General features: G+C 42.3%; 1 protein-coding gene across 1 annotated transcript; it reads right to left on the bottom strand.

The window, feature by feature from the left end:
• Positions 1 to 12075: 12075 nt before the first annotated feature.
• Positions 12076 to 22266, bottom strand: CD28 (CD28 molecule). Its single transcript, XM_009817136.2, has 4 exons — positions 22197 to 22266; positions 15499 to 15852; positions 15122 to 15225; positions 12076 to 12216 (listed from the first exon to the last, which is right to left on the bottom strand). Exons 1-4 carry the CDS (start codon positions 22249 to 22251, stop codon positions 12076 to 12078), a joined length of 654 nt encoding a protein of 217 aa, XP_009815438.1. The 5' UTR covers positions 22252 to 22266.
• Between the last annotated feature and the right edge of the window lie 342 nt (positions 22267 to 22608).

The raw sequence follows: 22608 nt of genomic DNA, 5'->3' as shown, positions 1-22608 counted from the left end.
CAATTTAAAAGCAAACAGCCACACATGCCAATCACATTACAATTCCTTACATTTTCTTGTATTCTATATTCCAGTCAAGCAGCTCTCATCTGTTTTGCTTTTACCCTCTAAACTCTTCAGGGTATGGAATATCACTTTTCAGCTTGTACAGTGTGAAAAAATAGATCTTTTATTATTAGTGTAATAGAAATGCATATTTTTGATCACAATGATTGCAGTTGCAGAAAATGGAAATCATAAAGATTATTTCTCAAAGTTCCTGTTAAAGGCCATGAGATGATTGCTAGCTAATGATAGAAACACATTTCTTTCAGGACAAGCTAGTCCATCATGAAGGCTTAATATCTTCCACTGGGGCAGCTAGGTTTGTTGGAAACAAGATACCATTGCCAGATGGAGCACAGGTCTGTGTGTTTATGTTCTGATGCAAAATGCATGTGAAAAGCCTCAAGAGTTCTGGGTTCCCCAGGGTGAGGCAAGAGAGTTAGTAAGACTACTTTGCAAGAGGGCTGACTGATGCATTCAAATAGCAAGTTTTTTCAGGCATGTTTTTTTCAATTAGAAAGGGACACACTTTGCCAACCAGAGAACAGGGCAATCAGCAGCCACTGAACACCATGGACTATTTGTGCAAGGAGACCTTACACCGAGCAAAGATTGGGAAATAGAAAAGCATGCTGGCATAACTGTAAAAGAAACATTATGTACTCACAGAACTGACTATACGTGTATATGTTTACCCCCTCCCAACCACATACATGTTTCCCTTGGGGAAAAAGCATTTTCAGTATGTTCTAATTTGAGGGGGTGAGGTGGGGCTAGAGAACCATAAAAGAGCTTCCTTCTGCCCTTTGAGAAACACTCATTTGTCTTCTGTCTTGTGTATGTGTGCTTGAAATGCACTCTGTTCCTCCTCCTTGTATCACCCCTAGTACTGTGATGTTGCAAAGTTGTTCCAAGTTGAGCATCAGCAATTGTCTCCTTCAATGGAACTGCTTCAGAGCAGTGGTGTGCTTGAATCCAGTGTGAGGGACTACCTATGGTTTCTGGGTTGTGAAATGAGAGATATCACTTACAGAGCTCTCTGTTGATACTACTTTCTTGGCTTCCCTTTGATGATGGCTCACGTAGCCATATAAATAAGTGATAAAGTGAGAAATAAGCTCTGGTAAGACCACAGCTCTGATGGCCAGATGTTTTCCAAGTGGTAAATAAGAGGCCCATCGGAAAGGGAAGTGAAATGTGTGCAAGGAAGAAAACAAGAACATTTATGTGTTTCTGTAGCAGTCCCTGCAACTTTGCAGGTTTGTTGTTATACTTTCGCCTCCATGGCTTTTCGTGCTGACATTTGCTGAGGAAATGATGAGGCTCTGATATAATGCCTTCTACAGTTATCACTGTCATTTGTACTACAACATGAGGAGCTTGACCAAGATTTGGGGTGTCAGGTACTGTACAAAAATGTAGTGACTAGTAACACATAGCCCAAAGAGCTTGCAGTCTCAATAAGGAAGATGCATAGGAAGTGCCAATGAAAGCTCAGAGGCAGCACTGAGGATAAAGCTTATCTATCTCTGCTTCTCTGTGACATCTCTACATTACGCTGCTTCTGCCAAGTCTTTCTGATGACCCCCCAGCCCAGTTGATCTTGGCCACCAAATTGTTGAGTTGTAGGGACAGAAGGTGTCTTAGAACAGCTTCTTAGCTACCCAGAGATTCAAAAAGCTTCAGGACATTTGCAGGAATAGATGAAGGAATAGATTTCAGTCTATTCTAGAGAGTAGCAGGTATGTTGCAGGTTAATACACATCGTAGTATATATTATTTAATGTTTTGTTCAGGCTTGTCTTTATTCTTGCTGTACATTAATATGCTTGCAATCTGTGCAAGAATAAATTGCAGATTAATTTATTCTTGTTATGCAAAGCAAGTTCCACAGTTTGCAGAGGGAATGTATGCTGAGAATGCCCTGTCAATACCCTGGCAATCTTCATGAGGAATAAAAAAATGTGAGTCAGTCTGAACCTCCTGCTCCCAAGCCAGACACATCACCTTCACTTGCCTCCTTGCTGTGTAATGAGGTATATTCCTGATCTTTCCTGAAGAGCAATGGGACAGATGATCTTCACAAGGCTCCGGCCTGGTGGCACAGAAAAATTCTGACACACATCTTTGACTTTCTGCTGTTTTCAGTTTGCTGTACTCCCTTACCACCCCGTACTGCCATGCCCCTTTACTCCTTCACTCCCACAGCAGCAGATATGCCATCTCCTTTCTAAATGGACACGTGCTTCCCAATACCGTCTTCTGGTAACCAAAGGTTGTCATCCTCTGTCCATAAGTGCTAGGGAACATCTTGGGTTATGGCAAGTCTGTGAGAGATGGGCAACTCTGTGACCACGGGAAAACTCATTACAAAAAAACCCCAAATCCTACAGCTGATCATCAGGGATTAGGTCCTTTTGTTCCTGAGAAGTAGGCAGATCCACACAGGACACACAGACAAACATGCTGGCAGTTTCCTGTGGTGCAAGGTGAGGGAGGATGGGAGAAATGCGTGGACTAGAAAAGCAGCCATTGTGCTCTGCAGCTTGTGTCTGGGAAGCCCAGCTGGAAGGTCTGAGCTGTGGCGGAAGTGCAGAATTGAAACTGCAGCTGTGACCAGCCTGGACATTTCCTGGCTCAAGCCACTAGTTCCTCTTGTTCCTGTGGAGCAGAGGGTCCTCCACAAGATAGACGCACACGCACACATTGGTGTGGTGCAGTGGGTTGAGTTTACAAGTGGTGGGATGAATGGCTCAGTTGTGCTTTCTGCCCTCACAACTGCTGAGCTTCAGACGTGTGCATGAGGCCCATGCCTCTGCTTCCCCCTTCGTTTCTTTTTTTCATTTTTAATCTTCTCAAGCAGGGACCAGCACATCACTCCTGTGTGTGTCATATGTATAGTCTGTATATGTCACAAGTACAACTTCTAGCCCAGCATAGTGCCAGCCCAAGTGCTTTCCAGATGATACCCTAGCAGAGATGAAGCTTGGAGAGGCCAGGCAGGATGAGCCTACTGGCTCCAGCTGGGGGAGGAGGGACATCTGAGTGCAAGCCAGCGTTCACAGTGGGGATGAGTCACCCAGGCATGCACAGTAACTACAGTGGTGGCCCTTCCAACACCAGCAACGTCCTTTGCACTGTTTCTTGGTTTCCTGTTCCCAGCACAAAAACTGCTTGCCTTTAGCAAGTTAAACGTGTTGCTTCTCTGTATTTTCCCCCTGCCTTGGATCTTTTAGTATTTTGCTGTGCCTTTGCAGTCTATATGCATCTGAGATCCTAAACTTGGAGAGATTACAGCATAATCTCACTCCTAACCAATCTGAGAATGATACTCAGCTGCTAGTACTCATACCATTCAATGAGACGCAGCACTGGATTGATCAGTGCCTCAAATTTAACAGGTCTTTGGTTCTGATATTTTTCTTGAGCTGTTCTCTAGTCAAAAGTGGTAAACATTAGTTTTTTGACCCAGATTGCAGCCCAGCATTTACATGAGGGAAGAAGACACTCCCACAGCAACATCTGTGCAACTTCCTCACACAACTAATCATACTAACATCAATTGGATTCCTCCCCTCAGTAAACGGACACAAGAACGTGTTGTTTTCAAGAACAAGGAATTAATCATTATTGACCAAGCATTCATTATCGCAGCTATCGAGAACAAGTGAGTTTTATTTTTATAAAGAGCTCTGTTCTGGGGAAGGTGAATGTCGTATTTTGCACTTGGGTGAGAAGGATTAGTCAGGTCCTTGGTTTGCTTGGCCTGTAGCTAGGGCACAAGAAGAGTGCAACATGCACTCTTGCTTGATGATTAGAACAGCTGTAGCAGAGGCACAGGGAATCAATCCACTCTCTGATCTGCAGTCGAAAATGGATGGTCATCAGTGTTCTCACCGGGCTTAGTAATAAAAGGGACAATCTTATGAATATATGTCCAATCCAGGGCTAGAGCAAATCACAGCAAATTTGGAGGTGGAGGAGAGTCTTAATTTTAAATATAGATACTCTGAATTTATAATTTTTCATTTTTCTGATACTTCTTATATCTCAGAAGGTGGTGAGTTGACCCAGGCAAGTCAGCACACAGCCAAGTCAAACATCATTAATCTAGAGATATCTTAGACCCAATGATGTGCTTGATATGCAATCCAAGAGATATGCTCCCTGGTTTTTTTATTTTATTTTTACATATATACATAATGATGTGGAGAAAAGACAGAAGCTTGCATCTGTGTTTGTACAGTTGTTTGCATGTCCATACATAAAGTATCCCTCAGTAGTTCCAATATAGGAGATGCCTTTGCTTTAAATCTTTCTTAAAATAGTGATTTCTATGCAGCGTATGCAGCAAGCAGTGTTTAACTGTGTGCAGAGATTCACTCCGTCACAGACACAAACATGCAAGCACAGAATAACCATGTCTTCTACATCTTCTACACAGACGCTAACACTCATGTCATGGGTGGTGACCCAGGGCTTCCAGTTTCTGCTAGCATCCCCCAATAGCAGCCCGAACAAAATGTTCTTCTGTAAACTGATTGCAGAGCAGATAGCTTTTCTTGTTGCAAATCCCCATAGTTCAGCAGATGGGAGGAAAGGGGAGGGAAAATCTAACTCCATGCCCTGAGAGCCAGGCTATCTTAGTGATTTACAAATGACCTCGGTGATCTGCAGTCATTCTGGGCACTTGATATTGCTCAAGTCCCTCTGTCTCCCTCTTGCACTCTCTCTCAGCATAATAAAGCTAAGGAAATCCAGGAGACTAAATTCAGTGCTGCAGATTAGTGACAGGAAGGAAACTGGATATGCATGAATTAAACAAGATCATTTGCCTTCTCTGATCTGCAGATGTTTTTCTCTCAGAAATGCAACTTCTTTTTTTGCAGGTGACACCCACACATCTCCTTCACTTACTGACGATGATAATAAAGGAGATAAACAACTGGAGCTCATACAGTTAGACTTAATCTTTGTATGTCATCGTCACCAAGCAAAGCCACAGCAATAGGAAAACAGAGCTGTTTTCTGCTGCCGGTTTCTACGTGACATTTCTTCACCAAGTTGCTCATGTAACCTATGGACTCTTTGAACTTCGTTTTCTGCCTGCTATCTTTCACAGTGTGTGGGTACTGCCATGCAGTGCTGAGCTGCAGTACATATATCCTCCGCCTATACCCCCGCTCCTCATTTTGCCTCTCTGCCTCAGTGGTTTGAAATCAGATTGCAGAACTACAACAGAAACTCCTTAACAAAAATCAAAAAAAAGAGTAACAAGAAGGGAATAGTCTGATTTTAAAACCTTATACTGCAGGTTAAATGTAGGATTTGTAAGTAAGTAATCTTTTAGTTCAGAAAGGAGAAAAGGCAGAAATAAGGGTATTTTAAAAATCTTTTTTGGTTAAGTGTATATGCATGGTTATTTTGACTTAAATCTCGGGAAATGACCACAGAACCTTCACCCTTCCAAGGGCTGCTTTTATTGAAGGAAATTCACTGGAGCTGCAGTCCAAACTAATGCATTTCTCTAGCTGCTGGAGACAAGCCCTGGAGTCACTTAACTCCACTTTTCCTGCAGTCAGCCATTCATTCATCCTGCCTTTCCAGTCTGCTGTGGTTTGCTTAGCCATTCCCCTTTGAATATAATTTGCTGCTTTCACCTCAAGAGTTTCCTGGGACTCAACAGTGTGCCCAAGTCTGTGCACAGGACCTAACCTGGCTTTCACCATCAATGCAGCTAGTTTCTCAATGATGCATAGCAGTCTATGCAGTAAAAAGTACTTCTACAGGCAAGTAGGACTAGGGTGTTTTTAATACTGTTATTTCTAGTATATGGCCAGGGAGAGGCAGAAGTCTGCTTTGCGCAGTGCATCCTGCAGCTGGTTTGTTCGTTTCCATTCCCTGAGGGAGGGTTCCAGAGTTTCACTGAAGTGGTTTCAGAGTGATTTCTCCTTTAACCCCTTTTGCTTCTCCCATCCTTAGTGGTGGATTGCTCCATCACAGGGCTGGACTTGAAAGTAGTGTCAATTTTGTGTGTCTGCAGCAGGGAGAGAGGTTATTCTTTTGCTGTCCAATTCTGTATCTTCATAGTCTCATACATTTTTGTTGTTAAGATAAAACATTGGCATTACTTCAGCATTCTGCTAATGAGAGAAAGAGCTACATGGGATAATGCTCCCAAAGGCGACATTCCACCCTGGACTTCAGCCTCTGTCCCTGTGCGTCAGGAGCTGATGAGCTATGCAAACAGAGAAACAATTTCCTTTCTCCAGCCAGTTTTGATTTGGCTGGGGAAGGCTGACAAGCCCAGGAAGAAATGCAAGCAGCCTACTTCATCATTTTCATGAGAAAAAAAAATATCAGCTCTCATCTTGACCACTGGTGTTTGAAGATTAAAGTAGCCCAAGGCTGTCACAGGCAGCAAGCATAGCAGGAAAATTAGTTCATTCTGACTCACAACAGAGTGATCTGATTTAATGGGGCACTGACAAGGCTGTTGGGCATTAACTTAGCTATTATCTAAATCAGCCTGATAGACGGTTGTGTCCTGTACAGCCCTCCATATGAAGGGCTTGAGATGTCACTCAGGCTCAGTACCTGCAGTGTCGCCAACTAAGCCCCTGCTCTGACAATACCTGGAGCCTCTTACTGCAGCCCTGTGCTTGCTGCAAGGGAGCGGACCAGCATCTCTTAGCAGTGTACGCTCAGATAAGGAGGCAAAGTCCCTGTAGGCAGGGAAAAAAATGCAATTGTAATTAAAAGAGCCACTCCGGTCACACAAGGGGGCAGAAGAGAGGCTGCGCAGGAAAGCTTTCTTCTGGCATTTCCTGCCTTTGTTTTCTTAATTTTGCAACCTGATCTCTTTTCTTTTAACGTACTTTAGTATGTAATTTCTCAAGCTTCTATATTGTAGAGCAAAAGGATTTTGTAAAAAAGCCCATTTGATCCTCCTACCAGATTGAAACCACTATGTTAATTTCCACATAACTGTACTGTTACAAATTGCTTGGTTGTGTCTTTGGTTTTGCTGGTTAGGAAGTAATCTTTCCTGACTGAAAAACTAGAGTTGTTCCAGCCCATGAGAACACTTCAACCTGATCCAGAATAGTTCCCTTGAAGGAATAAAAAGCCAGTGAGGAAAAGGAATGATGTGGCCACATAATGATATATTAGCTAGGAAAACTGGGGCATTTGAAAATTCCTGGTCATTTCAATGGTCAGATGAATGAGATGGAGCCAGCTCCCCAAAACCGAAGTGCTCCTGATAAATTTATGGGTCCTGAAAATAAAGTTGCATTTCATTTTTATTAACAAAAAAAAAAAAAAAAAAAGGAGAAAAAGTAAGAACCTGTGCCTTGATCCTGGAGATCCAGTAAAAACAAAACAAAAAAACCCACCATGAATTTGAGACCATTCATTTTTTTGTCTCTTTGCAAATGGTTTGTATGAAATTGGCAGCTTCCTAATACTTTGTCAGCCAAATTGGCCACATCAGTCTATCTGCATGCCCTTGAGGCTGGAACAGTAACATACTGTAATGTGATGCTCTAACAAAAGCACCTAATTGTGAAGAACAATCCATTTGCATCAAGATAAGCAGCTAGTAATGTTTCCCTCTCACAGCCACTTACAGACACTGACTTTGGCTACAAATTACTGCCTAGTGCTGTTTTCAGCTTTTCCCACTCTTTATCGGACCTTAACAAACCCTAACCTGTTTTCTGGTTAGTGCGAGTGACTAACAAAATTATGTCTTGGTCTGTGATTCATCTTGAATAAAGTATTTTCCAGTCACACAGCAAAAGCCTTGCTGAAAGCGGAAAGATTTGATCTTTAGCACTGAAGCCTTTGCTTTTGGTACCATGCTATTTATTAGTATCAAACACACCATCAGTAGTCAAAGTTGCTTCTGCTGTCAGGGCATGTCTACAGGCAAAATGAACTTGGCAATAGCCAAAAGCCTGCCGTGCACAGGAAATGAAACCTACAGAAATGCACTGTGGGAAGCATGTGGTGTGTGGGATTCCCACGTGGTTGTTTGGCACAACTGAACATCTGAACATGATGGGAAAAATCAAAGGGATGAAAGACCCCAAATCCTTCAAACAGAAAACAAGTACCTATCCATTCACCACATGGCTCCAATCTCCTATGGCAACTCCTTACCCCAAACTGAAGAGGAATGTGGCATACAAGACATTCTTTGTGAAGCAAATAACTAGTCAGGGGTACGTGTGGAAGGCTGTCCAACGGTGTTAGAGATTAACAAGTTGGATGGGGTCCTGAACTGCTGAGTCTGGCATAGAAACGAAAGTAAAAGAGATGATATGCAAAGAAGGAAGATGTGATATTGGTTGACAGACATGCAGGGTTATGTTTATAGCTGCAGAAGAAAGAAGAGGCATTTTGAAAAATCTGATACAGGAGGAGGATATTGGAATTTGGGGGATGCAAACTAGAGGGAATGTCCAAGACTTTTGCCTTTAGTAAACCTGACAACCCCAATGGTGAAGGTTCAAGGTACTGCAAAGATAACACAGGCTACCTCCTCGGCATTCATCTCCTACAGGCTTGGTTCCTGGAAGCATAGAAGAGCCAGGCTGTTGTTTTGTGCTGTTCTGGAGACGTGCAGAACAGGAATCAGCATGCAGGGGGCTGGAGCTGCACAACCCTTGGTTGACCCCTTGCAACATATGTTGATTGCTGTTCAGATATAATGACTGCAGATCAGATGTTCGTTTCACACTGAGATCCAAAAGTGGGGGAAAGGAGGATGAAAAATTAAATCACTGTTCAGCAGGATTATATTTGCATTTTAATTAAGACCTGTGTGCAAGGCAGAAAACCCTATTGATCTCTCGCTGCCCTCCATGAGGGCCAGTTTCCAAGTTCGGAGCAGCAACAGAGGGAGGTTTCTCTTTACATCATCCTGTAAACAGCATATAGAACCCAAAGGCAGGGCCAGGGAGGGCCAGGGCTGTCCTGGCATGTTATGCATTACCTAAAACCAGATGGAATAAATTAGGATTGCTCTGTTTGTCGTATATGCTAATCCACATATGCAGAGCCAGACTCCAGGCTTAAATGGCTTGCTTCTCTGCAAACACTTTCTTTTAGTCTCTTACAGTGGTGGATAAAAAGTATTTTCTGGTATCTCATCTCCAACAGTTTGTAATTTGTGTCCCTACAGTATTTTAATGTAACAGCGATGTCCATTTTAACACAGTGCTGGGGCCTCTCCTGTCCTGGTTCTCCTCATTTTTTTCATTATGTGTTTAGGATGTTTCCCCGTACTTCCCTTTGTCTTTGGTCAGTCAAATGATTTAATACGTGTTCCAGATGTTCCAGGACTTACTTTCCAGTATCATGTCCTGGGAGCTATCAGTGTGTTTTAAATATGGAAATTACAAAAGTGTTAGGGGAAGGAAAGCAAATTATACCAACATTTGCTTTAGAAAGTAATACTTTCCTCTGACTAGCCTCAGGCCCAATGCATTTATTCAGGATTTAATTTACTGTATCTATTTAATAATTTTAAAAGGAGATTACAAAAAGTATAATAGAACTCTAAGGAATATAGATATAGTGAAATAGATACATCTATATCTAAAAATATATATAAGCAGTTTAGACAAAGAACGCTTACCCTGTTTTATGCTTTTGAAACACATTTGCCATCTCACCTTACGTTTGCACTAGAAGATATGATTTTTCACAGCACAGGGTAATCAGAGCACTTGTTAATGTTGTGTGATACAATGACAACACTGGTAGATGGCATGGAGCATGGCGAGCCAGTGCCATACCGTGATGGAGGACTGTTCCCAGCCTGCTGCTCTCTAGCAGGAGTGGCTGGATGCCCCTGGCACAGGATCATCTACTTCTCCCCTCCAAGTGAGGAGGGAGATGGTAAGGCATTAGCATCCCCCCAGTCAGTGCCAGCAAGGAGGGCCAAGCTGGGACCATTCAGGGACTGCCACGGGTTCTGCTTGGCTCCCTTCCCTCCACCCCCTGCATGTTCTCCTTGCTGCCTCGGCTGTAGTACAAAGGCACAGTAAGGGGCTATTCAGGAAAAGAGGGTAAAAAATGTATGTAGAAAAATTATAACCATGGGGGGTTGTGTATGTGGTGAGGGGAAAGGAGAATAAATAAATAAAAAGACTTTGTTTTGAAGTTCTTCAACCCAATCATAAGCTTTTGGGTTTGCTGAACTGACTCAGAGCAAAGCTGTCACGGCCTGCAGGGTCCAAGACTGCAGTCCCGTGCCAAATGCACAGCACTGCCTCATGGCAGTGGGTGTTCAGGCCTCACTTGCCATTGCCATTGTGGGCTTTGCACCCGGCCCTGACAGAGCTGTGCATGGCTGGGGGGACAGCAGGCACCTCACCACTGCCCAGAGGTGGCACAGCACCCTCCAGAAACATGGTTCATGGCGATATGACTCAGATTGAATGGCTTGGGGCACAGTCAGCAAACTCAAATAATGGGAAGTGCCAAAGTTTTTTTCTCAGGTTAAGATGTCAGAACAGATTGTTGCCACACTTCCACATCTCTACTTTTGTCATGTTCCCTCAAAGAGAGAAAGAATCTTCTTATCCCAGTTTGGAGGAAAGTAAATGTTGTACAATCCCAATTTTATTTCAAGGTAGGAATATGGATTTGGTTTTCATGTCATTGTTTATTCAGTAGTCCCTATAAAATAAATCTCATCTCCTCAGTATGAAAAGGGATTTTATGCCAAGACAACCCCAATTACAGTTGAGGATGTCTTGTTAATGTAAACATGCTTAATTGAAGGAATGAAGCAAGTTTTGCTGAAGACTTTGTCCTCCTCCAGCATGGAGCATTCCTGAAGAACATCTTTAGATAGAAAGGTAACCTCCAGTCAACACAAAGTTCCTCGAAGTGCCCAGAGCAGTCCCTGCAGCCAGCTGAGCACTTGCAGGTCCTATTCACAATGGTGGGAATGAAGGACCCTCTCACACTCCAAAAATTGGGTGCTTATGGGAAAAAAATTCAAGGGATCTTTAGTTACTCATAACTGGACTCAGATTTTTGAAGGAACTCTGGTACAACCTAGGTGCCAGACGATGTGCATGAATTTTCAGAAGGATTCAGCAGAGTGCATTTTGGATAGAAACAAAAATTCAAAAATGAAAGTAAAGCTCTCCTCAGAATCTGACCTCTGTGTCTTCTAATGCTTCCCATATGACTTTGTGTTCCCTCACCGTAGGAGGTAAACAAAACAGGAATGGGGTTCTTCATGATGACAACAGATCTTTCTTCCTCTCCCACTTGTCTTGATTTTGTCTTCAGGTTGATTACTTTCTCACTCTGTGGAGTTGCTTGGTCATGACTTCAAATGGCTTTATGAACATTTACAAAGCGTCCAACCTAAGGACTCACATGTTGAAGGTTTAGTAGTTTTCTATCAGCTTGATTTGTCCTGGCGGCCCATTTGTTCTGTAGTCTAATAGCTTGGATGCCTTCAGGCTGACTTTTCCCTCTTTCTTTCAAGCATGTGTTTTGAACTTCAAACAGTGCCCTGGTCTCGTAGGGAAGAGAAGATTATTTTTTTACATTTTGCCAAATTTAAGAGCAACAAGGGTTTCTGAGGATTAGACATACAGGATAGGAAATTAAGGGTTAAATCTAATGCAGCAGTTATTGGGAAAGGTCAGAAGTTCTGATTCTCCCAACAGCTGAGCAAAACCACAAGTGTTAGGAGGAGACCAGCTCTGAGGTCTGATTCCATCTTTCTGTCTTACCCACAGACAACCCTCAACACAAGTTGTATCTCCTTTTCAGCTGTCATGGAGAACAATCCTTTTTTACTCCCACCCCCTTTTTATGTTTGTTTGTTTTTTCTTTTAGTATAATAACAAAGTTTAGCCAATACTTGCTATGGTGTAAGTATCCATGATCAATAACGACAAACATGATGAGAAAATGAGAGGCTGTCTTTCCATGTCCAAAAGCAAGTGACTGCCTAGAAGCACACGAGGCTACTGGTACGTCAGCTGGTGTGTATCATGGCTGCCAGGACCGATATGCAGTGTAGTCTCGTGTTGGTGCATAAGATGGGTAACCCTTGTTCTTTTGGTACGGTGGATGCCGGGGAGTCATGTTCATGTAGTCGCTCTGATGGTACATATTCTTTCTGGATTTTTGCTGTGGGAGAAGGGGGAAGAGAAGTGTGAAAACATTTCTGCAATTAGTCTGTCCCACCTGGGGTAAACATTCAAAAAGGGAGAAGAAGAAAGGGAACAGGGATCCTTTGAGCAGAGGGGTTTTGACTGTTAATAAAGCCTGAGAAAAGTTAATAATGGATTTGATTAATTTTTTCTTCTTTGAATTAACAAATTGTCTTACCCAACTCTCATATTAACTGCTGACAGTTCTGGCTTTAGGTCCTGGTTTAGTGAGCAGGCATATTTATAAGGCAGCCTCAGGTTTAAATACATTTACAGAAGAATTAGAACACATGTTCTCAGAAAATAATCTATGGAATTTGCCCAACCTGAATGTAAGTCTCCAGCTTATCTGCTGAGAAATTTACAGTGTTAGTTCTCCAGGTAAAGGAATGCTGCAAGCCAAGGATGACTCTCCTCATCAATTCTCAGCTGTGGAATGACTCAGCAGAAGCAATACAGTCTGAGTAGTGAAGGCTGTCTTCATTTATTAGGAGGAAAAAAGAAATTAGCTTAAGTCAAACAGAATAAGAGCAGAAAAAATCAGCCCAGGCTATGTGTGTCATGGTTTGCCTACCATTTACAGCAGGAACACACAATGTGTATGTTGTTCTGAGCCTTCCTTCATGGGACAAAAGAATCAGCGCTGATGTTAATCTTCTATTTGTCTCACTGTCTAGACCTCAAAAATCTCATTTCTACTGATGCATTCCTGCCTTATAATGCCTCTGTGAGACAAGGGAGGCATAGTTTCTTTCAGAAATAAGAGTAGCAGAAGACAGGTGAAATAATTTGCCTGTAATTAGAGAGGAAGTTTGTGGCTACAGCAGCATTCGAACTTCTGACTGCTGCAGGCTGTGCATAAGGTTGGTGTTTTTGCATAGTTTAAGGCTTTATTGATCAGGGGCTAGGTAAAGTCTTCCATGCCTTTTCATTAATATGCATCATACCTTTTTTTGCAATCCTCTTTTTACTGAAATTTCCTTCCTATATATGTAAATACTTGTATATGCTGCAATATATTTGTGATGCTGTGGCATTTGAGGTGGTTTGCATTAGAAGATCTGATGGATGAATTATGCTGTACATGCAGAGTGGGGCCGTTACTATGAAACATTTTAAGCTTTTTTTATATTAATGTTATATATACGCAAGGTGTTGAATGTAAGTTACATGCTGCTTAAGCCATGCAATGCAGTCAATGCATGTAAATCATTAGATACAAAAGCTTGACTTGTATGTGTTCATGTCCATAATGTAGGATTTTTAATTCACCTAAGAGGTAATTTTGCATGGGAGAGACGTTTTGAAAACGTGAGTGAATTCTGGCCTGTTCCAGGATCAAAGACTGCTACTTTTCGAAAGGAAAGCAGTTTTCCTCCAGGGAAGGCAGAAGTATATGAAAATAGACAAATCTTTACCTGCTTTCAGGAACTCAAGTGAAACAGGCTTGCTATGGCTGTCAAGTATCGTATTTTAAGACTTTTTTTACAATTCACAATGTCTTCTAGGCAGCTGTATTTACCTTCAGCAATATTTTAAATACACCCACACTCAGAGTACATACTGTCAGGAGAATACCACCAGCAGCGATAACAGCAGGTAAAACTGATGCAGCAAACAGTACACATTGCAATGCAGCCGTGTCACTCTTGCTGGGGGCAGACATGTTAGTAGCAAAGTGCGTAGCCATTAGGTACCAAACGAATATAGCAGAGAGAAAATGGTTGAGATTGTAAATGATGGATTTGAAGCTACAGTATCTCATCAGGGCACAGCCACTGTAGCAGAGCACCGTAACACCAGCAGCTGTTTGCTGTAATCCTCTCAGCTCTCCTAGGAGCCAGCCTCTACAATAAAGCACAAAGAAGGACCACTCAACCTGCCTTTGCATTTTCCTATGGCAATGCCCCATTTGATTTTTTTCCATTAGAAGTAGCCATATACTGAGCAAGTGTATTTTTGTGAAATACTTAACAGATCTCAAGCTTCAGCTAGTAGTGAGAGTGGCTTTCTGTATACATGCAACATTTAACCTGTCAGGGACTCTGGGCCCTTTATAAAAGCTACCTTGTAATGTGTTGAAAATCATTATTTAACGACAAAGATACAGAGGAAAGGCAGAGTGCAAGGAACAGAGCTCTCTATAGTCATTGTTCAACTCTTTCCCACATGGAGTAAGTAGTGCAAATCAGCTCTGGGAGATCACAATCCTAAGACTTGTACAGGAAGATGTCCTTCTGCTGTCTCTGCATGACACCTCACTCTTTACTTCAGCAGGCAGAACTGGATATGGCCTGGGCCAGCCAACTCTCCAGAGAGATTAGAAAGCAAAAATATTGAGCCATATGAATGTATCAGTTTTCTTAGGGTTAATATACAGAGGCAGATAAGGGACTACTGCCAGAAATAGTGGGTGCTCGAGGGAACTGCTGGATAGGCACAAGATATTGGTGCAGACGGTCTTGGGCCAACTGAGGCTTCCCTAAAGATTGTTTTGCTGTAGGTGAGCTCCTTCTGCCGGTGTAGTCTCAAAGGGTTTTGCCAGGAATGCTTGTAGTGCTAGATTTCCCTGACAGGGACAATTGGCAGAGCTAGAGACAGTGTCCCAGTGTTGCTGGTGTGCAGGGCACTGTCACCACTATGGCATTACTATTTGCTTTTGGACTCTACTGCAGAGGCCTGACTGCCCACCCGGAGAGCACCTGGTGTTTCAACTCTTTTGGGGCATAGCATGGGTGTGCATGTATAGCTGGGGTGAAGAAGCACTATGATCCTGAAGTGAAGGGTTATCAGTGAGTTTGTGGTAAACATGGCAAGTATAGCCTGAGAAATGAACTAGGGACAAAGAGCATATACAGCAAAGGAAAATAGTAGTTTCTTACCCAGTAGCTAATAAAAACTGCAGTTATTAGCATACTGTAGAATGCAAGAACTCCTGTCACTGCCACCATAATCCACAAAGGAATTGCAGACTGAGTGGGTGTCTCTTTAAGGAAAAGAACAAAGAAAACTTTAAGTACATGAAAGAAAAAACCTCAGTCTCTGCTTATTTACTCCTCGTTCCAATGTGACATTTGTATAAATCATCATTTTTAAGATGTCTTCTTCAGGACGTCAGGAGCAGCAATGTAGTTTTAGCAGGCAGCCCGACTTTTCTTTTCTTTTTTTTTTTTTTTTTTAAGGAAACAAACTGCCTCAAGCCATCATGTAGGGAGTGTGTATAGGGAGGACACTGGCCTACAGAGATTTCCCAGCTTACCTTTCACGTGAATGACGGTCCCGTTGCTCTTCTCATTGTAGACATATGGGGGTGGATACATGGCCTCAATTTTGCAGAAGTAGATGTCAGTTTGGCTGGCGCTCATATTCCAGAGGTTGAAGATGACTTTGTCTTTATCGTGAATCCCCTGGCAGTTGAATTCTTTATTTGAATTACTGCTAATTTTGGTCGTGTTCCATGAAATAAAGCAAACTTCAACTGCACTGTCTGTTCCTTTGTGCAGCGAAGCTCGAAATTCCTTCCCTGTTCCATTGTACGTGTAGTTGCAGACTAGAGTTGCAGTTTTGTTAGCTACAATGAGCAAAGGACGCTGAGCCACTAAAATCTTGTTTTCTGGAAGGGAAGAGAGGGGAGAAAGTGAGAAAAACACTTGTTAATAAAATACAGTATGAGGCTTCAGAACCACACATCCTCCCATGCAACTCTTCTCCATATCTCCTCTCCCCTGCTGACACTCCCTACTAGGGAGTACGTAACCACCAAGCTGCAGAAGCAGTTTCTCACAGGAGCTCTTGTTGCAGCAGTCTGCCTCTATATAAATAATTACATAGTCGCTAGGGAAGACTGTGAGGTCAAGAGTGTTTTTCTTCAGAGTCAGAACAGTAGTACAGAAAGTGACCCACATGATTAAGATTTAAGGTCAGGGCTCAAAAGGCTACTCTGCATGTGTGTGCATGTGTGTATATAATAAGGCCACCTTAGTCTATCCTTTCCTTAGCAAGCAGATTCCCAGAGGAAATTATGGAGTGAAAATACTGTGAATTAAATGCTTAGTTTAGCAGTAGATAAGAGAATATTATTTTTATATTGGCTTTTTAATCCAAGGACAGACTTGAAGAGTTTGCAGGTGGAATTTGCTGAACCATTTCAAGGGTTTGGACCTTGGACGATGAGCACTAAAAGCATGAACTGCTATAATTTTAATGTAAAAGAAGTAATTTCTCTAGCTAGCAGCTGTAGTAGATTCTTAATCTCTCAAAGGACTCAGGAGCTGACTAATTTGACACTGCATTGGCACTTAGCACTTGAATGGCCTGCAAAAAACCCATGTCATATGAAGGTATAATTCAATTTGAATTGACTGGACTGATACATAAACAGGAAGTGTTTTCTGACATGTAGACCTCTGTGCTACCATCTGCCAAACAATGAAGCACTGCAAGGACTGTGCAGAAAGACAACTTCTTCCAAGAAAAATCATCCTCTACAAATGAGGCACTACTTTTCCAATGATGACCTGTAAGTAAGAGGAAGGGAGTTTTGGCTTTTAAGCTAGGAACTTGACAGAACTAAGGACAGCCCTTTTGTGTGTGCATATGACTGCATAAGTCTTCATGCAAGCTCAACTCCTGTGAGGTCTTAGTAGCCTTTTATAGATCCCTGAGAATTGCTGTGGTTGTGAGAATGTCAGTTGTATTTCTTGTCTTCAAAATCTGCTGCAAAACCTGTATTCTTTCAACTTAATCCATGTGACAGGACTTAAAAAAGGCTAGTGAGGGAAATGGAGTGGGAAGGAGGCCAGATCCAGAATGCCCAGAAAACAAGTATTTCACCAAGTTTAACAATATTTAGGACCAAATGGCTACATTTAGTGTGTTCACACCTGCACAAGAAGATGGAGTACCCCAGCTTCTTGAGTAGCATACTCCTTTGGGATGAACGTCATCCAGGGAGTCACACAGAGAGATGCATGAGATGGTCAGGACTAGCGGTAGGGTGGGGGCAGTAAAAACAACCCACAGCTAGCAGGTTCTCCAGTTACCAGCCCAACCCATGAAACTGCTGAAGTTGTTCATTTTCTCGCTGAAAGTCTTGTTTACCAGCCCTTTCCTCTCATGAGAGCAGGAAGACATGAGACAGGGAATGCTCTACTGCCTCATCCTTAGCAAAGAAATATTGTATTCCATCCTCCTTCTGTCTATTTGTTCAACATAGTTAGCGTGGGCGGTGGAGCAGAGCTCGTCACAGCTCTGAAATCCTGTGTTTGCAGGGAACACAAGCAATGTGAAACTTTTAGTTTTGATGAAGGATGAGCATTTCCAGGCTTTCTAGCAGAAAGAGACACGGATGTTGGAATCCTGGAACTGAGCAGCAGATTAATAACAGACAAGGCAGGTTTCGACTCGAGGTGCTGCCTGTGGTGAATTTTCATCAAAATGAAGACATTTCGGCAAAACATTTCAGTTTCATCGAATCAGCATTTTCCGACAAAAGCTCTCGCATAGGCTTATAAGGCGTTCTTGTGAGGGGTGAGGTGTGGATTCCACGCCTTTAGACAAGGTATTTGATCATATTTTTGTTGGCCAGAAAATTGATCTTTGGCCTAACTGGCAATGTGCAAGTCTGTCTTAGAATTGTTCTATGTTTAGCACAGCAGAATTCTATACATCTTGCTTGAGACAGAGTTGTTATTCTGATTTGCACTGCAGTAGTGCCCACCACTACAACCCTGAATGTCACAGGGACTGAATACACCTTCAGAAGAGACCTTTTCTGTCTCAGAGTTTACAACCAAAATAGGCATCCCAGAACAGATACTTGCAGAAGCATTACACTTCAGGAAAATGCTTGCCTGTTTTTCACTGCAAGTACTTACAGAAAACTAATGGATGTCTATTGCTCAGCCTGATCAGATTTTCGCTATGGCCAGAGGAAAGACAAAGAACACTGAAAATCTCATCACTGAGGGACCACATTCAAACGTTATTTAAACTCATCTGCAGAGCCCAATGACTTAAGCTACTTTCTGCTGTTGTCAGCTAATCTGGATTTCTGATGTACAGTACGTAGCTTCATGCCTTGAGTTCCACTATTTAACTACAACTTTGGACTGTTTATATCCTTGCCATGATACTGTGCTAATTGGCAACCAGTCTTTTTTGATACATCCACCTAAAAAAATAAGTTCCTTCAACTTATTGCCACCTCTTGGATTTATGGCCCAGTCTGTTTGCCGTGGCATACAGGCTGGGTGTTGATAACCCAGCCCCATGCTGCTGATGTTGGGATGCGGGGTGGCTTAGCAGTGGGAAAAAGTTTATTTGTGGACTATTAAATGAAGACTGCTCCTGCATGTTTAAAGCTAAGCACCCAAATCCGCTTTCATAAAGTGGCTCTACTAGTTCAAATCTAAATTTATTGAGGAAGATCTTTTGGTTTTCATTTATAGGAACTAATTAGCACCACGTGAATTGGTTGGGCTGCAGTTCCAGCAGGGGCAAGGTAAGCTTTACCCCAGAGGCATGTTAGACAGGCCCTGCTCTCATCCTCCTCCTCCGGGCTTGGATTTTTTTTGAAGTGAAAGAAGTCAGTCATGCCAAAATGTGTATTAGTTTCACAGGGAAAAGAGAGTAAGGCCAAACATCCCTTACTTTGCTTGTGATCTGAATATGATTTGTTTATATTCCTAGTAGGATCTGGACCATTCTGAGCAAACATGGGCTGAGGCTGCTTGTGCCTTCACAGAGACAGGTTTTTCTCGTAAGTGTTGCTTTGGGGTTGTTAAAATGGTGAAACTCTGAAACAGTTAGTATATGTTTCCATTAGTGTATGCTTTCCCCTAAAGAGGGTTATGATTGCCATTTCCAGAGCTGTGTTCAGTCATGCTGCATAGTAATAAATATCTGTATGTTGGCCTTACCCAGCCAAGAAAATGGCAGTTCTGAAAAATCATTGTCTACAGTTTCAAAAAGCTGTGAAGTCTAAAAATGTAAAATCATTTAAGTCAGTGTGCACAGGCTGAAAGCTTTCTCAGCATCTTAGGATTTATATGCCACGGTGTGTAAGATCTCTAAATGTTTGTTAAGCTTTTTAATACCTTATTTGTCATGCTGGACGTTTGTTATAATCAAATGTGAGGGTTTTTTGCATCGTGAAAAAAAAGTCATCCTCATATAATATCCGTAGAACACTGACTCTCTAATCATGGACCCCTGATGCAAGCAAAACTTCATTGAAGTTTTTTTTCTTTCTTATTTGCCAAGAAACTGAAATAGAGATGACAAAATATGGAAAATAACTATTTTGAGGGGTTTTTTTTCCAGAACTTTCCGTGAATCATCATCAGCTATTGGAAAAAATATTCTGCTAAAAATATGTTGTTCTCTCCTTTCTTCTTTTTTCTATGCCAGTTGACTTCAAGGAGCTATTTTCCAGAGCAAGGAATCGGGATAAGTCGGGATTTCTATAAGCACAGTAAAGAAATGGCCCACTTAAGTCCCTGGGGGGATAGTGGAAAACCTGAAAGGAGCTTATTTAATCCACAAACAGAAAGACACACAGCTATGTTATAAACAAAGTTATTCCATTTTTGTTGCTGCTGGTTTGTAGTTCAATTACCTTTACTCTTCTTTCCCAGGTACGAAGGTCTTTCTCTTTTACTTTGGTTTTAGGTCACCCAGCTGTGTGTATAATGCGCAGCTGGAGGGTTCTGCCCCTTCTAGCCATTGCAGACTTGCTTTCTGCTAATCTTTCCTACTTTGGTGTGAGTTCTGCAGGTAGCATACTACTACACAAAGCCCAGATGACACTCTTGCTTTAATCAAACCCAGTGTGAGCACTGGGGTTTTTCTTGTCAGTTTGAGATTTTTTTTTTTTTTAAAAAAACAAGAATTTTTTGATGTCATCCTGATCTCGGCTAACCTTGCCTCATACATCTTCTGCATTCTGGTAACCTTAGTGGGTTAGAGGTTGATTTTAACACCCAGAGACCATAAGCCAGAAGGTTATGTGGGTAGTAAAAAGATGAGGTCATTTGTGGTACGCTGCAGTGGGAACCCGCTTATATTACTTATTTCACAAAATACACAGGATAGGCAACTTGATTTAGCTGCCTCTGTGACAGACCATAGCAAGGTAATTATTTAGCCAACAAAAAGGGGGGGAGGACAAAGTTTGTAAATATTAGTGTTTCTGCAAAATGGAAATGAACACACTGATCTTTCGAGGCCCTTGCCATGACTCAAACCCAACCTGCAGCACTCACTGGTACAGTCTAACAACAGCAGAATGGGACAAATTCTGTTGTCTTCCTTGAAACAAAATACCTGAGGCCTACAATACACCTTGTGGCTTGAGGAAGTCCTGCAGGTTTTTGACCTGCCTTAATGTTTTCCATGTGCTAAGGATAGTTATCTCGATCAAAATGAAGAGAAGAGGTGGAGAAAACATACAGGAAAAAGATGGGAGCCCTGAGAAGCAAGTGACCTCATGTGCTTCTCTTCAAGCAGTTGAACAGTCTCCATGAAGCTACTGGAGAAACTCAAGTTCTTCATGCAAAGCAAGTCTATAAATGTCTATAGAGTCATGGCATAACCCCTGTGTCTGATAACCACACGCTACATTTTATTTTGTTGCAATTCAAGAGTTGCATAAAAACTGTTCACACCTCATGGAAATGTTTTTAAAACTATTAACCCACTGCTGATACTTATCCCCTCCTGGAATCAATGTCTTCTCTGACAACCCAGGGGCCCACTGTGGAAATAATCATGATGTTGCAAACACAGAATTATAAACATGAGAAAAGGACAAGGAAGAAAAAGCCTATGATCCCTTAAAGAAATTTAGATCATGGTGTCTTGCAAATTACAATACCTTCACTGAGGAAAAGAATTATAGAAAAATAAGGCAGAAATAAGGAAAAATTAGATTCATTTGTGTATCTCTTGTTAGAAAAAGCAACTCTTTAAAGATGTTCTATATGTGAAAAGTTTTGTGCTGGAAAACAGATTTTTGTTCCTGTCTGTAACTTCCCTGTAAAATACAAAACACTGATATTTGGAGAAGACCCAATAACAACAGTTCACAGGCTAGCGGTTTGAAAAATTGTCTGTCTCAAGGTTATCCTAGCAAAAGCCATCATCCCTTGCCTTGCGTTTTGATGTACCCCCTAGAAAGACGTGCTAACTCTGAACATACGAACACTGCATCAGCAAGACAACACCAAGACAAAATACCTTCAGCCACAACAACTGAAGATTCAGTTCACTAAGACTCAGGATTTCAAAATCACAAATAGATATTTTTTGTTCTTGAAGATCTTTTCAGAAAGAAGCTAGATATCTAGTAAGTATCAATAAACTACTAAACAATGCAAAAACTCGGCAATTCCCATCCTCCCGTCTGTGAGATCAGTAAGCAACTTTGCTTTTGGTCCTTTTATTTGCTAGTTCTGTGAGGATGTGGGTGGGCTCATCTCTGCAGCCCATCACACGGAGCCGGGCCATGGTGGGACCTGGAGCTTTGAACCGGAGACTTGGGGGTGGTGGAGAGGCTGCCCCAAGAGAGGCGCTGGCACCGGGTCTGCTCAGCCCCCCTGTCCCCCCGAGAAAAGGCACTTGTGAGAAAAATTTGTAAAGCCCATGGGGAAGGTGAAATGAACCCCCCTCTATCTATGCGTGCAATTTCCAAATGCATCTAAAGAGAAGTCAAATTAAAAGGAAGCTCTTGGGTCTTATCTTGGAGGGATACTTTTGGCAGGAAAAAAATCAGCCTCTTAGGTACATCAAGTTGATCCATGTGCAGTCTTAACAGTATGCTCTGTCTCTCCCCTTTCATCCAAACACAGAAAAATTTGTGCAAAATGAATTCAAAGCTATACTAGACCTTCTTCCCCCCTGATGATCAAAGTGCGGAAAAATAGTGGAAAGCATTGAAATGTAGGGGGTTTTTGTTACCTGTTACATCAGCAGTGGGGATGAAGCAGAGCACCACGAGGATCCCCAGAAGCATGGTGCTAATGGTGGGCCTGACGCCTTGTCCCCACCCCTTCCAGGCACTGCCACTGTCTCCCAGGGCACTGCACCACCAGCCTTCCTTCCCTGTGGGGCCAGGCTGCCTGCACTCTTGGTTGCTCAACACAACTTCTCTCCTCCTCCCTCCGCAGCACATGATACACAGCCAAGTGAAACCACTGTAATGGCAATGCTTGAACAGGAAGTTAAATTGTTTGATGACTTTAGCCTTATGAAGTTGCCTCTGCAAAGCTCAGTAACGCCTAGAAGGTAGTAAAAGCCTGCCTTGCAATACAGGGATGAGAGTCCCTGTTTTGAAAGATGTGTGCTTGTGTTTGGGGCTCTGCAGGGTTGC

The sequence above is a fragment of the Gavia stellata genome, chromosome 8 (assembly GCF_030936135.1).
Source record: "Gavia stellata isolate bGavSte3 chromosome 8, bGavSte3.hap2, whole genome shotgun sequence".
Taxonomy (NCBI): Eukaryota; Metazoa; Chordata; class Aves; order Gaviiformes; family Gaviidae; genus Gavia; species Gavia stellata.
Note: the sequence above shows the minus strand (reverse complement) of the source record. Positions and strands in the feature narration are given on the sequence as shown.

Bases quoted from the DNA above. Each gene is read 5' to 3' on its own strand.
- CD28 (XM_009817136.2), bottom strand. From the start codon at position 22,251: ATGCTTCTGGGGATCCTCGTGGTGCTCTGCTTCATCCCCACTGCTGAT. The intron at 15,853-22,196 runs GTAACAAAAACC...CTTCCCTTCCAG, and splicing joins CCCCACTGCTGATGTAACAG to AAAACAAGATTTTAGTGGCT. The intron at 12,217-15,121 runs GTAAGAAACTAC...CTTCTCCCACAG, and splicing joins CAGTTTTTATTAGCTACTGG to CAAAAATCCAGAAAGAATAT.